General features: G+C 41.5%; 2 protein-coding genes across 4 annotated transcripts in view; both read right to left on the bottom strand.

Moving 5' to 3' along the window:
- The window catches only part of LOC145548594 (uncharacterized), an 80,195-nt gene that overhangs the window by 47,526 nt on the left and 14,641 nt on the right, over positions 1-18,028 (bottom strand). The gene's annotated exons all lie outside the window — the stretch shown is intronic.
- The window catches only part of LOC103460545 (voltage-dependent T-type calcium channel subunit alpha-1I-like), a 29,758-nt gene that overhangs the window by 3,366 nt on the left and 8,364 nt on the right, over positions 1-18,028 (bottom strand). Inside the window, exons 10-28 of the mRNA XM_081599278.1 lie at positions 15,429-15,577; positions 13,180-13,365; positions 12,968-13,100; positions 12,745-12,900; positions 12,591-12,641; positions 11,441-11,548; positions 9,082-9,155; positions 8,641-8,764; positions 8,348-8,416; positions 8,062-8,249; positions 7,825-7,951; positions 6,993-7,118; positions 6,594-6,683; positions 5,049-5,211; positions 4,601-4,752; positions 4,400-4,509; positions 4,173-4,306; positions 4,031-4,089; positions 3,575-3,653 (exon numbers count right to left, since the gene is read on the bottom strand). Coding sequence (XP_081455404.1) covers positions 3,575-3,653; positions 4,031-4,089; positions 4,173-4,306; positions 4,400-4,509; positions 4,601-4,752; positions 5,049-5,211; positions 6,594-6,683; positions 6,993-7,118; positions 7,825-7,951; positions 8,062-8,249; positions 8,348-8,416; positions 8,641-8,764; positions 9,082-9,155; positions 11,441-11,548; positions 12,591-12,641; positions 12,745-12,900; positions 12,968-13,100; positions 13,180-13,365; positions 15,429-15,577 — 2,278 coding nt within the window. The remainder of the gene's footprint in view (positions 1-3,574; positions 3,654-4,030; positions 4,090-4,172; positions 4,307-4,399; positions 4,510-4,600; positions 4,753-5,048; positions 5,212-6,593; positions 6,684-6,992; positions 7,119-7,824; positions 7,952-8,061; positions 8,250-8,347; positions 8,417-8,640; positions 8,765-9,081; positions 9,156-11,440; positions 11,549-12,590; positions 12,642-12,744; positions 12,901-12,967; positions 13,101-13,179; positions 13,366-15,428; positions 15,578-18,028) is intronic.

Below are 18,028 nucleotides of genomic sequence, written 5' to 3'. Positions count from 1 at the left end.
AAATCTGCCTGTACAAGCGGCTTGTGAAACGGACTGCATGTTTCTCTATAGAAACTGGATGTGTTTTGTCTTGTAAAGTGCAAAGAGGTAATATCTGTTGTGAATTGGCGCAATATAAATGAACTGAAGTGATATAAACTGAACAAAATGACAATTCCAACAATCTACGCAAGGTTCATTCTTTGGTTCTTCCGTTTCAAAACAAGACAAAAATGTGCGTGTTCTGTTTTGTTTCTTTTGTCTATTTTAATGGTCCAACCAAATTTGAGATTTAAATTTTATAAGTGCATATATCTACAGGAGGATTCCAGGTTTTACAAACAGCTTTGGTAATTTCAACACCCACACATAGCTTTGTGACATCTGCTGCAGATATCAGCCGTTTTATTTTTTACTGGGGCTTCCTGTGGACAACCAAACCAAGCAAATCACAAACGGAACGGCGTCATCTGAACAGGGTGCAAACATTGGAAGGTGAGGAAATCCTGGGAACTTTGTTTCAATATTTGTCGATACAGAAGCACAGTGTGGAGAAACTTAAACAAAGAAGACTCAAAGTATGGGGAAAGAGGGCAGCGTTGGTTGAAAGGTAGGCTTTTCTTTTCTCTGGCTTCAAACAGTGTGGTAGCTAGCACTTGCTAGCACTAAGTAATCTGTGCCTACCTTGCAGAGTTCCTCCTTGGCAATCGGTGTAGATAAAAATATCGACTCATCGATGCTTTGTGGTCCATTTTTTCAATTACATATCAATTTGGAACAGCCTGTGAATCAATTAGATCTCCTATCACACCATGGTGAGCAAAATCTGAGGTGTCATAAAAGTTCTTCATCTTGAGCTTAGCAAGTAACTGTTGATGGAGATTAAATTGTACATATCAATACCCAAGCAAATAAATCTTTTAACTTTATTTTTTGTCAGTTTCCAAATCTAAAAATCAGAAAAGCGAGTTTGTAGTTGAGCAGACCACCAGGATGAAGGAGGACCCACAAGATGATTATACATATATATATAAAAAAATTTTAAAAATTCCCCTTCTCACCCTCCGCGGGTGGTTTCTTACATCCTCTGAGCTCAGGTCCTCTACCAGAGGCCTGGAAGCTTGAGGGTTCCTCCAGTATCTTGGCTGTGCCTAGAACTGCACATTTCTGGACTGAGATGTCTGATGTTGTTCCTGGGATCTGTTTGAGCCACTGCTCCAGTTTGGGGGTGACTGCCCCGAGGGCCCCGATGACCACAGGCACCACTGTGGTCTTCACCTTCCAGGTCTTTTCCAGTTCCTCCCTGAGGCCCTGGTATTTCTCCAGTTTCTCATGCTCCTTTTTCCTGATGTTGTAGTCACTTGGTATTGCTACATCCACCACAACGGCTTTCCTCTGTTCTTTATCCACCACCACAATGTCCGGTTGGTTCTCCATTACCATCTTGTCTGTCTGGATCTGGAAGTCCCACAGGATCTTAGCTCGGTCATTCTCCACCACCTTTGGGGGTGTTCCCCACTTTGATCTCGGTGCTTCCAGTCCATATTCTGCACAGATGTTCCTGTACACTATGCCCGCCACCTGGTTATGTCGTTCCATGTACCCTTTCCCTGCCAGCATCTTGCACCCTGCTGTTATGTGCTGGACTGTCTCAGGGGCCTCCTTGCACAACCTACACCTTGGGTCTTGTCTGGTGTGGTAGATCTGAGCCTCTATTGCTCTGGTGTTTAGGGCCTGTTCCTGGGCGGCCAGGATGAGAGCCTCTGTGCTGTCCTTGAGTCCAGCTTTCTCCAGCCATTGGTAGGTTTTCCTGACATCAGCCACTTCAGTTATTTGTCGGTGGTACATCCCATGTAGGGGCTTGTCCTCCCATGATGGTACTTCCAGCACCTTGTCTTCTGTTCCCCATTGCCTGAGACATTCGCTGAGCACATCGTCTGTTGAGGCTTTGTCCTTGATGTATTTATGGATCTTGGATGTTTCATCCTGGACAGTGGCTCTCACACTCACTAGTCCTCTGCCTCCTTCCTTACGGCTCGTGTACAGTCTCAGGGTGCTGGATTTGGGGTGGAATCCTCCATGCATGGTTAGTAGCTTCCTAGTCTTAACATCCGTGGCCTTCATCTCTTCCATTGGCCAGCTAATTATTCCGGCAGGGTATCTGATTACTGGTGAGGCATAGCTGTTTATTGCACGGATCTTGTTTTTGCCATTGAGCTGGCTTCTCAGGACTTGCCTTATTCATTGGAGGTATTTGTCTGTGGCTCCTTTCCTTGTGACCTCATCGAGGTTGCCATTTGCTTGTGGTATTCCCAGGTACTTGTAGTTGTGCTCTATGTCTGCTATTGTTCCTTCTGGGAGTGAGACCCCTTCTGTGTGGGCGACCTTCCCTCTCTTTGTAACCATCCGACCACACTTCTCTAGTCCGAATGACATCCCAATGTCAGTGCTGTAGATCCTGGTGGTGTGGATCAGTGAGTCGATGTCTCGCTCGCTCTTGGTGTACAACTTGATGTCATCCATGTAGAGGAGGTGACTGATTGTGGCCCCATTCTTGAGTCGGTATCCGTAGCCAGTCTTGTTGATGATTTGGCTGAGAGGGTTCAGGCCTATGCAGAACAGCAGTGGGAACATCTCCGTGGTATATGCCACATTTGATGGACACTTGTGCAAGTGGTTTGTAGTTGGCTTCAAGGGTGGTTTTCCACAGCCCCATCGAGTTTGAAATGAAGGTTCTTAGAGTCCTATTGATGTTGTACATCTCTAAGCATTCAATGATCCAAGTGTGTGGCATTGAGTCATAGGCTTTCTTGTAATCAATCCAAGCGGTGCACAGGTTGGTGTGTCAGGTTTTGCAGTCTCGGGCGACTGTGTGGTCTACAAGGAGTTGGTGTTTGGCTCCTCTGCTATTTATGCCTATGCCCTTCTGTGCCTTGCTCATGTATTTATCCATGTGCTTATCTTAGCCGCTATGATGCCTGACATGAGCTTCCATGTTGTAGAGAGACAGCTTATTGGCCGATAGTTGGATGGGACTGAACCATTTGAGGGATCCTTCTGGATATATATATATATCCAGAAGGATATATATATATATCCTCCAACCCTCCTCCACCTTCAGCGCTTAATTTTTTCCATTATCCCTACAGTCCATTGGCATCCTCTCCCCCACCAGTGCCCGAGCCCTGGGGAAAGACATCTCTAATCCTTATCCTGAGCAGTTCATCCTCAGGATAAACCGCAGCACATCTTCTGCCGGGGTCCAAGCGCCAAAGAATTTTTAGTTGTCAGATAAACTTTCTAATAGGTACTTTCTCTCTGTGTGAGTCTTTCACAGTTGTATTTCAACTGTGGAACATTTCACATTTTCATTTAGGTTTTAAAGACCTAGATGAAGGGTCTTTAAAACCTTTCATTCACATTTTTTTCATTTAGGTTTTAAAGACAGAAACAAACATTTCCATTATCTAATAATAATTTTTCGTTTTGCGATTCTGTTTCGAAACGGAACAACCAAAGAAAGAACCGCACACCGATTACAAACCTCCAGGGCAGCCCATTTTTTTGTGTTTAGTGGATTGGTAGAGGGACTAACCGATGTTGCCAAAGAGCTCTACTCCAAGCGCAGCATAGATGAAGAAGAAAAACATGAACAAGAGACTGATGTTTCCGACCTGAAATCAAAGAGCAGGTTAAATGTGCAGGTCATGAAATTTGCACAGTGCAGAAAGCAGGACATTTAAAACACAGTGTTTGGTGCCTTTTTGGTGCCATATGTTGGGCTTCACCCTGAGTGGCGAAGTCTATTGCCTGTCGCTGTCGTTCATCGCTTATGTTAAGAGTCATAACCAAAGGTGAGCAAATTATGAAACGTTCCTGAAAGCCTTTTGTTTTGGTTTCCCTGTCTTAAATTTTTTTTTGGCTCAAATTCTTAAGGTTTGAAACTACTTTGTGTAGGGAATTAAAAAATATTTATTTTGGAACATTTCAAATTAGAAGGATTTTTTTTTTGCCTTTGTTCAAATCCAAGATACCACAGTGTGTGTTTCACCTGCGATAGAGTGCTGATGATGGTTTTGAGCAAAACTTTGATCTTTGTGGTCTTGAGAACTAAACAGAAACAACAGAAACGGTCAGGAGACGCAGTCCAAGACTAACCACAACACATTTCACCTCGGTGTTTGGTTTTGTACCTTGTGCAAGCCTGAGGACTCTCACCACACGGAAGATGCCCATATTGATTGGGATCTTCTCGTGGAACTTCACCTGGCCCACAATAACGCTGATCATAGAAATCAGGACGACAAAAATGTCCAGCATGTTCCAGCTAAACACGTACAATAAGACACATTAGGTACCTTCAAGGGCTTGGGAAAAACTAGAGCAGAAAAGAGAAGCAGTGAGAGAGAAGGTCTCTTACCTGTCTTTCAGGTACCTCACAATGCCAAATGCGACGACCTTCAGCATGATTTCAACGATCAGCAAGAGGGTTAAGATGTAGAAGACCCACTCTAAAAGAACTGATATATACTGAACAAAGAGACAACTTGCTCAATCTCTTGCCCGAGAGCTGAAACGAGCTAATCTTTCGGTCTGTTTCAGCCTGTGTGAGGGTGTCTACCTTAGGCTGCTGGAAGTGTTCTGCTCCCATCACAAACATGCTGAGGAAGATGCAGGTCGTAATGGAGTACTCCAGAGCAGGACTGGTACACACGGTGTGTATTCTTCGACGTGTAGTGGAATACTGAAGGAAAAACGCGTCCTCTTCGATCACTGGAATACATTTAAAAGATACGTGCGTCACGACACCTGCGGTGCCTTACAAAAGCATACACATTTGCTAATTTTACAGCTGCAAACTCCAGTGTATGTCTGAATCAACATAAAGAAGAGTAGAATTGCAATGTGGAAGGAAAATCATACATGGTTTTCGCTTGATTTCTTACAAGTAATGGCGCTTGTCTTTAGCTATAGTCGACTCAATACTTTTTGGAGCCCTGCACTGCTGCTTTCAGCTTGTAGAGATGTTTGCTTTCACTGTAGACAAGCCAGATCATAACCAGTCTTACCAGAGGGCGCCCTTGACTTGGGTCTATGAGCTATCCGCTGCTCCCGTTGGCATTTGTGGAACGTCTCCACCATCACCCCAATGAACATGTCGAGCAATATAAAGCTCATCAGGATGAACGAGATGAAGTAGAGAAGCATCCACAGGTTGTAGTTGGGAATAGGCTGAGAACAAACACATACACAGAAAACATCTATGTTCCTTCCACTGGAGTCTCTGTGCCTGCATGCTTGATGTTGGTGCAAAACATTTTCTCTCTCAAAAACACCACAAACTGTAGGAATACTGCTTTGCTCTAAAACAAACCTATTCAGGCTGAGGATGACTTAACCTATTTAACAAACACTCACAGACCACCTAACCTGAAATTGCCTCGCGATAAAACGTCTTAATATATACGACCTGAAATGAATATATTGGTCTCTTAATGCGCTTATTGTTGTTGTTTTCTTTGTTCACCCATGCTGTTTGGTAAATGTAACAGGCCACGACAAAGCCATGAACATGTCCACTCAGGGCATTTTGAGTTATTTACAGGTCCTGAAAGTGAGGGATTCAACGCTTTCCACTTATGTCAAACACATGGAACTCAAAAAACAAGTTGTTCCTTACTACCAAGTGCTGTGTGTATTAATAACACTTATTAATACACACTTATTCTTTATTATTCTAGTTGCTTTGCCAGAAACAAAAACAAATCCCCTTCTGCACCATTAAGCATAAAATTACCCGCCGATTTCTATCAATTGTATTTAATTAATTCAGTTTAATAACATTTCAATTTATTTAATTAATAATTTTTAATTAAGTAAAAACAACAACAGCTGCTGACATGTGAGCAGCAAGCAAAGTGGTAAAAAAACAAAGAACAGTTCTCACCCACTGAGACTCGTTCTTGCCACAGAGCCGTTCAAAAGAACTGAATTGCTCGAGAACGGCATCAATGCTCTCAGCAGGTATGACGTGTAAGTAGTCCTTGTTTTCTTTCCACCTGCATCTTCAGTTTTTCTTCATAGTGACCCGGTTTTAAGCCACTTATCCTTTATTAGTCTGCAACACAATTCTTTGGTAAGCTAGCTGTACGCGGCGCACTTTGACCTCACGTCACGGCAAATAAACGGTTGTTTACAGGCAGGACCAGTAGGGGGCGCCCAAGGAACACCAGTGCTCTGAGAACCACAGTATGTGAAAGACTGCTCTAATAGTAGAACACAAGTTATTGGTCTCTGTCTCATTTTTTTTAACCACATGGAAGCAACCAATCGGTATCAGTATGTGTCCCCATCTAGAAAATTTGAACCACTTCTATAGTTGCTGTGTTTGCCACTATTTTCTGTTTAGACACAGCAAACGTAGGGAGATAGGCTAAGCCAGATCTAAAAAGTCCCCATTCGCAACTAAACTAATCATCTTTGCAAAGTTACCAGCAGGCGCTTTTACAAAAGGACCTGGGAAATCTTCAGGAGCCGTGTTTCTTCCACAATTAAATCTTTTCTCTTTTCCATTCTGTCAAGCTTTAGTTGCATGCAGGAGTGAAACCAAATACCTGCTGGTCCACTCCAACAGCATCAAGCCCGTCATACATCAGTTCGACCCAGCCGTCCTTGGAGTACATGACAAACACTGATATCAGAGCCTGAAAGAGATGCACAATGCTAAGCAACAAACACATTTCCTCAAAGGCCATAATCAAAAATCATCAAGCAAGTATAATTCGAATATATTATGTATATATAATATATTATGTATATATAATATATATAATATGCAAAGAAATTCCAGTCTTGATTTGACACACTGGAATTTCTTTTTTTTTTTTTCTTTAGATTGCATTACAAGTAGCTTAAACTATTGGTCTAAAACTGAAACCTCCATTGAACAAATCATATGATCAGCTGTTAAATAAAGCTAAAGGAAAGAAAACCACACGGTAAACAATTCCTACCGAAACCAGGTTGTCAAAGTTGTACTCCTTAAGCAACCATTCGTAATTGGACGAGAGACAGTCCGACTTGTTGACGATCATCGATACATTGGAACCATGGCAGTAAAAGAACTTTCCCTTGAACAGCTGCAGTTGGAGGGAAAGACAAAAATACAGTGTTTCCTTTACTACCTCAAATCATGCAGGCTTTTACACACAAAAAAAGAAAGTACTCAGTGGCCTATCACTGAACCTTTTGATGTTCTGTCACTTTACTACAAAAAATGTAAAGTATTCACTGAGTAATAATAGTGATAGACCAACAAAAAGTAGGGAATTATTATAGATGTGAAAGGAAAATCCTACATGGTAGTCAGTGGCACCCCCTGAAAACTGTCCAAACCGGTCAGTGAAAATGTTAAACTTTTGCCTGACAGAAAAGTCCCACGAGAGTATATAGTTGGGCCACATCAAAATGTAAGACCTACGATTAACATGTTTAAAGCTAATTACATTATTTTATGAAATTAAGATATCTGAAGGCCTTAATATTAGACACAAAAATTCAATACTTTTTAAGAGTTTTAAAAGATGGGCATCCTGTTCTAGGTCCTGGACACTTGCAACGGAGATGTTTTTGCCAAAAAGTGTACTGAGAAAAAAAAAACTCCTAGTCATTTGTAGATGACTATAGGACATCTCCTTCTATGTTCTCTATATGGTTACTGTGGGGGAGGGCCTGTACAGACCTTTATAGACCATTTGAAAATGTTTCTGGTCCATCTTTGATCTGTTAACTTTCATCGAAAGTGTTAATAAAAGTTAAACCTGCTGCGCGTACTCTCCAACCAACCTGCACTCCAAGGATACCGTAAAAGAAAAAGAAAATGCCGCAAATGATGATTATGTTTCCCATGGGCTTAACAGAAGCTAACAGCGCCTCCACGGCCAGTCTCAGTTGGGGGGTCCGTTCAATCATCCTAGATTACACAAACACAACATATCGGCATCTGTCGGTCGGTCGGCGCATGCTTCTAGAGACGCGTCAAAACGCCAGTCTTCATAAGCCAAACCACGATGAAGGATGCACCTGAGGGGACGGAGCGCACGTAGCAGACGCAGTATTTTAAGGATGGCCAGAGGTCTGGAGGATTCCTCCTTCGTCCCCAGCAGGATGGCGATGTCTATTACAGATATGACTACCAAAAAGCCGTCCAAGTTGTTCCAGGGACTGTGGCAATAGGTGGTTTTCCCAATGATCAGTCCTTGTGCCATCATCTGATTTAAAAAAAAAAAAAGAAAAGAAACATCTGATACGTTTGAAATACAAGTTAGTTGTTTAAGATATCATAGTATTGCTAAAAAGCCAAATTGACCTTCAGTAGCATTTCCATGAGAAAGATGGCGGAGAAGGCGTCATTGGCTTTATCCAAGTAAAATCGTTCCTGAAAAACACGTGCACTTCACATGATACAACTTCTACAGCACAGCTCATTTCTCTCAGTGTCTTGTCAGTGGGTTGGGTGTGTCGATGCATCTCTCACACACCACTGTGCGACAAGGCCGCAGAACGTGTAGCTCGCCTCCCGTTGTCGGGATGCGTTTGTCTGTGAATGTGTGTGTGAAAAGCGGGCTGGGGGAGATCTGCTGTGTGTGAAGTGTCTCTCACCTTGCTGTCAGGCAGGATGGTAGGCCTCTCAAAAGCAATAGTAATGCAGTTCAGCAAAATGACGAGCTGGATCGCCGTGTTGAAATGCCTGTGGGACACCAGTTTGTCGCAAAATATACGCCACCTGCGAACGCACAGATGCAGTTATTAAGCATTTGGAGATGACGAAATAGATGATTATATTAAAGAAGATGATAATTTTTTTTCTGAACATACAAATCATGTTACATTCTCCCTTTCTTCAGTTTGTGAGAGATATAGATACCAATTTAGTTGTTAAGAATTTGATAGTCTCAGCAATAATTCAAATTGCAACATTAAATCAAACTAAATCTAATTTATTGACCTCAATCAGCTTTACACATCTTTATGCACCGACAGTGGATTTCTGTTTCTGAGCGTGTGTGTGTGTGTGTGTGTGTATGTGTGTGTGTGACTCGCCTATTCTGTGGAGAAAACACATAGAAGGACCAATCTTCATGCTCTTTGAACCAGCGCTTCCAGCCTAGAGCTCGCTATGGGGTAAATCAGTCACAAGTCAGTTGTCCCTCCTTTCTAACAGGATGAATGAAATAATTTGAAAGTTTTCAAGAAGTTTCACTGGTTGAACTCGACTGACGCTGTGCTTAATGGCTACAGGCACAGCGTCCAGGAACTCATGAGTATTTAAAGTGTAACTAACCTGTGACACCATAAGCCAACAGCTGACATCATTTGAAAAATTTCAGCAAAGAGGGTGGAACCAAAACACAGAGGAGGGCGGCGAAGTGTGGGAATGAGCTGAGGGTTAGGAGAATGCAATGCAACTCGATTCCAAGTAAATTTGGGGCCAGTATTTTTTTTTTCCAATATGTCACCAAGCTTCTGACCTTTCAGTGTTCACACTGCAGCCTGAAGGCTCACTGCAGCTCTGCGTGCTTGCATAACAGGGTTGCAGTGGTGCTGCAGAGTGTTGTCACCATAAAAATCTCCAACAATATAGAAAAAGTGGCAATATTTGTCTTTTTTTTTTTATCTCTAGAGGAGTCAACAAATCGACAAATTTTATATGTAAGCAACAATGCTTCTTTTGTCCTGACCACAGCCCTGCATACCTCACCAGCTGGAGGGAGCGAATTGATCCAAAATGCTTATGATATTGATAACAAGCCTGTATCAATATCGGATTGATACTAGAGTGATAAGATCCATACTTTAAGTTCAGATTTCCTCTTAAAATGATGTTTTATTTTTGTGTTTCAGTTTCTCAAATCTGCCTCAAAACAGAGTTTGTTTTGATTTGCTCGGAATTGCCCAAAATCGGAATTGCCCAATTCCGATTTTTTGGCAATTCCGATTTTTTTGCCGGGGCCGTTCACACTGCCAGTAAATGCGACCTGTATGTGTTCTGCAGTCTGAACGGGGAAACGACCTGAAAGTGTCCCGCATGTGCAGTAGAGGGCGCACTAGCGTCAACGTTCTCAGTGTTCTGCCAACCGCCATAAAAAGAAGAAGAAGAGCTCAGTGTTTGCGGAAGTAAACATGGAGGCTAACGGTGGAGCTTAGCTTATATATTTGAAGTTGTTGTCCAACCGGAGCAGCAAATTAACAACTTAATCCTCATATAATCCGTCATGGTTGTTGTTTTTCTTCCAGCTTGCGTGTATCAGGACACAGAATAGTGAGATTTGTTGAATCAGTGACGAATCTGTTACGTTCATTTTGGATGAATGCGACCTGGACATTAGGTCGCATTTAAATCGGATACGTATCGGATATGGGTCACGTTCGAAAAAGAATCTGACCCGTGCTGTTCACACTGCCATGAAAAGATCGGATACAGGTCGCATTACGTCAAAAAAATCGGAATTGGGTCACTTCAGGCTGCAGTGTAAACACACCCTTAGTTGTTTTTCCTCCAAGTTATCTTGCTAAAATCTAAGACAGATTTTTAAAAAGGTTATTGACAACTACAAATTACTTTTAATGCCATACTGATTTACGTGCAGGTTTTCCAAAAATAAAGTGCAAAAACATTTATTTGAGAGCAAATCAAAACTAACTCTGTTTTGAGGCAGATTTGAGAAACTGAAACACAAAAATAAAATATAATTTTAAGAGGAAATCTGAAATTAAAGTACGGATCTTATCACTCTAGTATCAATCCGATATCGATACAGGCTTGTTATCAATATCATAAGTATTTTGGATCAATCCGCTCCCTCCTGCTGGTGAGGTATGCAGGGCTGTGGTCAGGACAAAAGCAGCATTGTTGCTTACATATAAAATGTGTCGATTTGTTGACTCCTCTAGAGATTGAAAAAAAAAAGACAAATCTTGCAACTTTTTCTAAATTGTTGGAGATTTTTATGGTGAAGAAAACATTCTGAAGTTTGGGGCTGATGAATTGATTGAAAGCAGGGATGTCCAAAGTCAGTCTTCAGTCCTGCATGTTTTTAGATGTGCTCCTGTTTCAACACAGCTCATTCAAATGGCTTTGTTCGCTACTCAGCATGTTACGGAGACCTCCAGAAAGACGTCAGGAAACCTTTAAAACATGCAGGACATTGGCCCCAAATGACTTTGGACACCACTGGTTTGAGGAGTATGAACACTTTTACAAACCTCTGTATTGGTTTAAATACAAGGTAAATAAAAAATTACTACAAATGTAAAAAAAAATAATAATAATTGAATGGTATTCAATATCCTTTTCTAAAAATTAAGTAGCTTCCACAGCTTTCACATGAAAAATCATTTAAAAATGAAACTAATTTCAAGATTAGCCTCTTGCTAAAGCGAGTCTTTCACACAGACTCACCAGCTCCTGGTCAGTCGGGACAGCTCCGGCTTCCTCCACTTGAAGTTGCTGCACCTGATCAAAGCTGGACTCAGCGTTCAGTTGGTCAGGTTCGGAAATTACAGTCAGCTGACAAAAAAAAAAAAAAAAAGTCTGAAATATTTATGAATGAGAAATTATGTCTGTTTGATGACAACTCATGACATGTACAGAGAAGTTTCAACTATCTAATGCTTTCTTTCTACTTTACAGTTATGTATCATTTTGAGTTAATCTATGTCCATAAAATCTCAGGAAAATCTGAGTTCCTTTAAATCCTTTAGATCCAGGCCATAAAACCCTCCTGCTTACTTAGAGTTGCTTCTGAACCATAGTAAATGGAACTAATATATTCGACGTGCATTGATGATTTTGATAATAGCACTTGTCAAATTGTGATGTTTATCAACGGTTTCTCAATTGTTGACTGGTTTTATGGCTTTTTCTTTTTTTTTGCTTTTATGACGTAAAGCGCGTCAAGCTGCCTTGTTGCTGAAATGTGCTATACAAGTAAACTTGACTGGTTGATTGATAAATTGGCTGGTAATGAGCTGCTAATTTGCCCTCGGGGGCAGGACCTCAGCAGATCAAAGCATAGTCATGGAACTGGGTGATAAATCGATATCATTTGTTTATCAAAAGTTTGGATTGTGATTCGTTTTTGGAAAATCTGCGTCTTTTTGCAATTCACTTCTCTGTTTCCGTAGTTCAGAGTGATGCCAGTACGCCCAATGCCAACCATCTACCATCTTGACAAGCGTGTTATGAGAAAATAACAAAAAAATTAAATAAGGAATGTTGAGAATTTTATTAAGCTATACTTTGGTACAAGTTTTACAGATGTTACTTAGTAGAAATACTTAATATGCATCAAATTATTATCAGTAGCAGCAGTATTTGAAATGATTGTGTTTATTTCAAAGAAGCAACAACACAGACTAAAGATAGTCATGTCATATTTAAATAACTTTATCAAAGTTTATTTCTCAAAGTTTGTGGTTTCTGGTAAAACTGAACCAACATTCAGCTAATATCATAACAACTATATTCTCGTAAATGAACAGAAAACCCTAACACTCCATCACAGCAGGGGGTGATTGAAATAAATAATGAGAGGAAGTTGAGGACTTACGCGACGTTCAGGGCTTAGAGGAATTCCTGAAAGCGTTGCGTGATCTTCGGGCTTTTAGATAAAAGAACAACAACAAAAGAGACAATGCATTTTTATTACTGTAGACGCTCTGTGAAAATGGATGGCGGTGCGGGTAGCAGATTTTGATTCTGACCTGGTTCTGGAAGTTCTGAACAACAATCCCCACCAAGATGTTGAGAATCACGTTCTTCCCCACAATAATAATCAACACGAAAAACGCGGCAGTCCATGGTGAGGTGGAGGCCATGCAGTTGTAAAGGACAAAGTTCCAATCTTCTAACGTCAGAACCTGCATGAATATCAAAATAAATAAACTAAACAACAGTGCAAAAAACTTTAAAAAAAGTTATTCTGACCTGGAACACTGTGACCATAGCCCAAAGGAGGTCGTCAAAGTTTTTCCGCGGGTCAATCTTGTCGAAGCTTTTGCTGCCGGAGTCACGTATGTCTCCCTTAATTAGGCAGCCGAACATGTGCATTCCCACGACGCTGCAGGGACAAAACCGGACGGAAGTGAAAGTTGCTCATCTGTCCTCTGCTAGACTTGGGATTCGGTGCGAGAATGTACCTGAAGAGGAAGATGATGAAGAACAGCAGCCAGCAGAGCATGGCTGCCTCCTCAATGGTCCTCTTCAGCACCATCAGTTGTCTGTACAGGTAGGGGAGGAAATGCACAAGCCTCCCGAACCGCAGGGCTCGAAACGCACGCATGACCGACAGCCTGCTGTCACTTTCAGCTTGCAATTCCCACAGACTGAAAGGCACAAACAGTTTAGTTTGCTTTCCTGTTAGTGTCTCATTTGGGGCAAAGCAATAAATTAATAACAATACATATTGCGATTGACGCATGATCAGTATCGATAGATTATATGTTCGACAGAATTTCCAATAGCTTATCCAGAACAGCGTAGAGTTCTGGGGGCTGTAGGCAGAGGAAAGGATTTAGCTGCTCAATCTCTCGTGGGCATCTTAAGTAAGACGGGTGGCGTCAACCAACTCACTTTCTCTTTGGTTGCCAAGCAACAACCTGTTGAGTAAGTTGTATAGCCGCAGTTTAAGGTTTTGCCGCCATACCTCTTAGATAGGCCTGTCGCAATAAGCAATAAATCAATCAATCACGTCATAAACAAACTCAATAATTTTGACTTGCATGATTTATTGTTTTCTTTTCTCTCTCTCTCTCTCTCTCTCTCTCTCTCTCTCTCTCTCTCTCTCTCTCTCTCTCTCTCTCTCTCTTCCAAAAGCTGGACAACAAAAGTCTTCAGTCTGGTGCACTGGTCTCAGCTAACTATTTATTGTAAGGGAAATTCTGTTTACAGAGACTTTATAATTTATATTATTTGTTGTTTCTATTGGATATTTAACACATTTTTCAGTTCCAGGGTTAAATGTCTGATAGAAATAAAGTTCATTCATCTTTAAGAATATGTTCTTATTATATAACTTGAAAAGGGTCTTAAAACAACAATATTGTCATTTAACGCAATAGCTTCTGAGACAATTTATCGCCCAGAAAAATGTGTTATTGTGACAGGCCTGGTCGTAACTGCTTCAAAATAATAAAAGAAAACTGCACAGAGTGAAAACTGTGGATCAAACATGAAAGGTCCACGCCCCTTGTTTGACGGGTATTCCAGATATTTAAAACAAAAAATCTGACCAATAACTATCAATATCGACCAATATGAAATGCTTTTGTCGTGATACGTTTTTCAGCCCAGCTCTACATCTTATGTGTAACTCTGAAACAGAGAACCATTTGAAATTTAAATCCGATGCACAGTTGCCACAAGCCTGAACCGAAAGAGATCCGCGCCTTCTTAGCAGGCAGGCGCACGCATCCGATCTCATATTGCGATATAGTTGACTACTTAGTGAACACAAAGAACATATCCGTCTTAGCTTGGAGATAAAAGCTACATTAACTAAGCTAGTTTCACAACTTCGACAGTAAGAACAGCAAATATCACTGATATTTATTTTAGTGTTATGGGGAGGTCGGCAGAGTACTCAAAAATTGCAGTTGAGTAACTACTGTACGGCACTTATGTTGTTTATAAGTTAGGAATGAGGCAAGAGCTAGTTCAGTGCTTGCAGATTGTTATTGTTGTCATAGCAACGCCACAGCAACCGCCTGCCAAAATGGCCGTCAATTACAAAGTTCACGAAAGTGTGACGTCACATGAGAACTACGTATTGACCCTTTTGCACGTGAGGTCACGCTCTTCAGATCTCTGCCCGCGCCGCCATGATGGATGTCAAAACAAGCCGTGCGTCTCTTCAGAGCCTGTCAAGAAACAGACATCTGCAACCTAATATTGGTATTATTTAGTTGATTTCCCTTTAAAAATGGACACAGGATGATGCGCGGTCGGCTGCACAAACAGACAAAACTGGTTTGTGTCTAGTCTTATGTACATTTTTAATGTCGCTCAAGTGTAGGAGGAAATGCTGTTTTTGATACAGTGATAAAAAAAATAAATTGGTTTGAATTCAGGTAAAGTCAGTAATTTGATCAACAAGTCGGGAGGGAGGACGTATGGGTCGGTTTCTAAGGCCAGGAATTTCCAACTTTTGTAAATGCGCCACGTCTCTGAACCCCAACCAGGTGCGTTACGTTCACAGGCAAATTAGCCCGACTCAAACAACTTGGAAAAACAATTTCAGCTGCCGTGTTCGACACCCCCGTCCCCCACTTCCGACGTCCATCATGGCGCCTCAAACGATTAAGTGACATAGCTGCAAAAGGTCAACACGGTGTCTATTTGAATTTCGTTGGATACTGACTTAAACCTATGAGTCAAGGTGAGACCATACCTAATGATAACTATGAGACAGTCGAAGTTGTTGCTCCAGTCCTGAAAGTAGTCAAGCCCCAAGGCCACCAGTTTCAGGATCATCTCCAGGCCAAACAGACCCGTGAAGACAAAGTTAGAGATCTTTAACACATCCGTCAACATCTCAGGCTGCAGGAAGAAGAGAAACACAGGGTTCATGCGCTTTTCCCACAGAAAACGTCAAGCATTTTCAAGGTACATTTTTAAGCTTTTCCAGCACCATTCTTTGGAGATGCAAAGCAATGCAAATGAACTAAAAAAATACATTTAAATTCACTACAGTGATCCCTCGTTTTTTGCAGGGGTTGCGTTCAGAAAGTAACCCGCAATAAGTGAAATCCGTGAAGTAGTTACCTTTATTTATTTTTTCACAACTATTACACAGCATAATTAAATACTCTACATTGAAACCAAAGAACTAAAACCTGTTTTCAGGTCAGCGGATGTGCATGTGCATCAGTAACGGCATCCGGAGTCGTGTCATTAAATTTTCTCCTCCAACCTGCTTTTCGAGATTCACAGCTGTATCTAGGGCAGAGCCTACAGGCCACAGTGTTTTTCTCAGCAGGCCTTCAAAGTTTCAGTTTCCGTCTCCTGAATGGCAAATCTGTAATACGTATATTTTAGCCAATCAGGACGCAGAACACAATGCAATGTGACCGCGAAGTCACTACTTCTCGAAGTAGTGAGACCGCGATAGATGAACCGCGTTATAGCGAGAGATCACTGTATATGGTATCATTTGTTACTGTTACCAAGAATGTATCGTGTACATTAGGTGTACGGAAATATCTGCTTTAAACTGTAAACAATGTTTTCCAAATTTAAGCTTTTAACAAAACTTTATGTTGAATTTAATTACAGAATTGCAGAGTTTAAATATCAATTCAAGCATTTTTCAAGGATTTCAAGCACCCGTACGAACCCTGGACACAGCGAGTGTGGAGATTAGAGTTGCACCAATCTGATATTAATATCTGCATCAGCCCTAATATAGAAAAAGATTATAGATTTGATGACAATGTGTGTGATTCATAAGGCCATGGCTGGCACTGTTGTCTGCTGTGATGCAGACCAGTTTGTGCTCATCCAGTCCCCAGTTTTTCAGGTTTTCTTAGCGTCATGGAAATATCAGGTTTCTAAATATTTGCAGGGTCCAGTCAGCAGCTATACGCTGTCTGGTCAAGCTCATATGGGGTCATATTTGAACTTGACCACATGTCCAACAGGGCAGAGTAAAATGGGATATCTTTGATTTCCGCATGTATGTCCTCTTTAACACTGTTGTGCAGTTGTGGAATCGCCATTTGTGATACTTTCCCAGGCATTTCGTACTGGCTGCCAAACGTTTGCAACCTTTATCAAAATGCCGGCTTTTCAACAACATTAAAGGGGCAGCATCTCTTTAGCGATTAAGTGAACTACACCATCAGTGTGTGAGCGCTATGCACTTTTCACCGTCCTTTTTGTACGCCGTTTGTTGAGCAGCTGCAGCTGCGTTCGGCTTTGAAACCAATTCCATTTTGGGTTTTTTCCCCCAATGTCAAATAGTGTTTATTTGGCTGTTTTCTTAGCCACCCAGTGTCTTCAGTAGAAAGAGAGAAAAGGCACAAAGAAACAATAAGCTGAAAAACAAAAATTATTGACTTAATTTTAATTTACTGTCCGATTAATTGACTAACTGTTTAACTGTTTATTGCAAAAGCATAAAGAGCAGATCTATTCAGTCTAATTCTATGCCTTGTGAACTGAGCAATGTCATGTGTTTGGAATAAATGATTCTGTTTCCCTCTCTCTCTCTCTTTTAGATGCTTTCATCTAAAACGCACACACACACGTATGGTTAAGGAAATGACACATCAGGGAACGCCCTCTTTATGGCGTAGCTCAGATAGAGGCCTAGAAAATGAATCAAACTGTTGTCAGGCGCCATTTGCTGTGTTTTCCCACAAGGAAACATGGCGATGGACCAGCGCTGCATTTTGGCCTTAATAAACGGGATTGATGATTTCAACTTGCTGATTCTTCTTGAGGGGCTGCACAGTGGCGCAGTTGGTAGAGCTGTTGCCTTGCAGCAAGAAGGTTCTGGGTTTGATTCCCGGCCTGGGGTCTTTCTGCATGGAGTTTGCATGTTCTCCCTGTGTATGCGTGGGTTTTCTCCGGGTACTCCGGTTTCCTCCCACAGTCCAAAAACATGACTGTCAGGTTAATTGGCCTCACCAAATTGCCCCTCGGTATGAGTGTGTGTGTGCATGGTTGTTTGTCCTGTGTGTCTCTGTGTTGCCCTGCGACAGACTGGCGACCTGTCCAGGGTGTACCCCGCCTCTCGCCCGAAACGTTGGCTGGAGATGGGCACCAGCACCCCTCCCGACCCCACTGAGGGAAAAAGGGTGCAAGAAAATGGATGGATGGATGGATGGATTCTTCTTGAACCTCATACATTACGAAGTAAGCTGAAGAAGGGAAAATCTCCAACACATGCTTTATTTATTTTACATTATATTTAGAATTCCTAATTGCACTTTTCGAAAAATTTGAAAGCGGGTTTGTTGCAGTTTATTCTTTTAATCTTTGGCCAAG

The sequence above is a fragment of the Poecilia reticulata genome, chromosome 18, assembly GCF_904066995.2.
Source record: "Poecilia reticulata chromosome 18, P_reticulata-male-v2, whole genome shotgun sequence".
Taxonomy (NCBI): Eukaryota; Metazoa; Chordata; class Actinopteri; order Cyprinodontiformes; family Poeciliidae; genus Poecilia; species Poecilia reticulata.
Note: the sequence above shows the minus strand (reverse complement) of the source record. Positions and strands in the feature narration are given on the sequence as shown.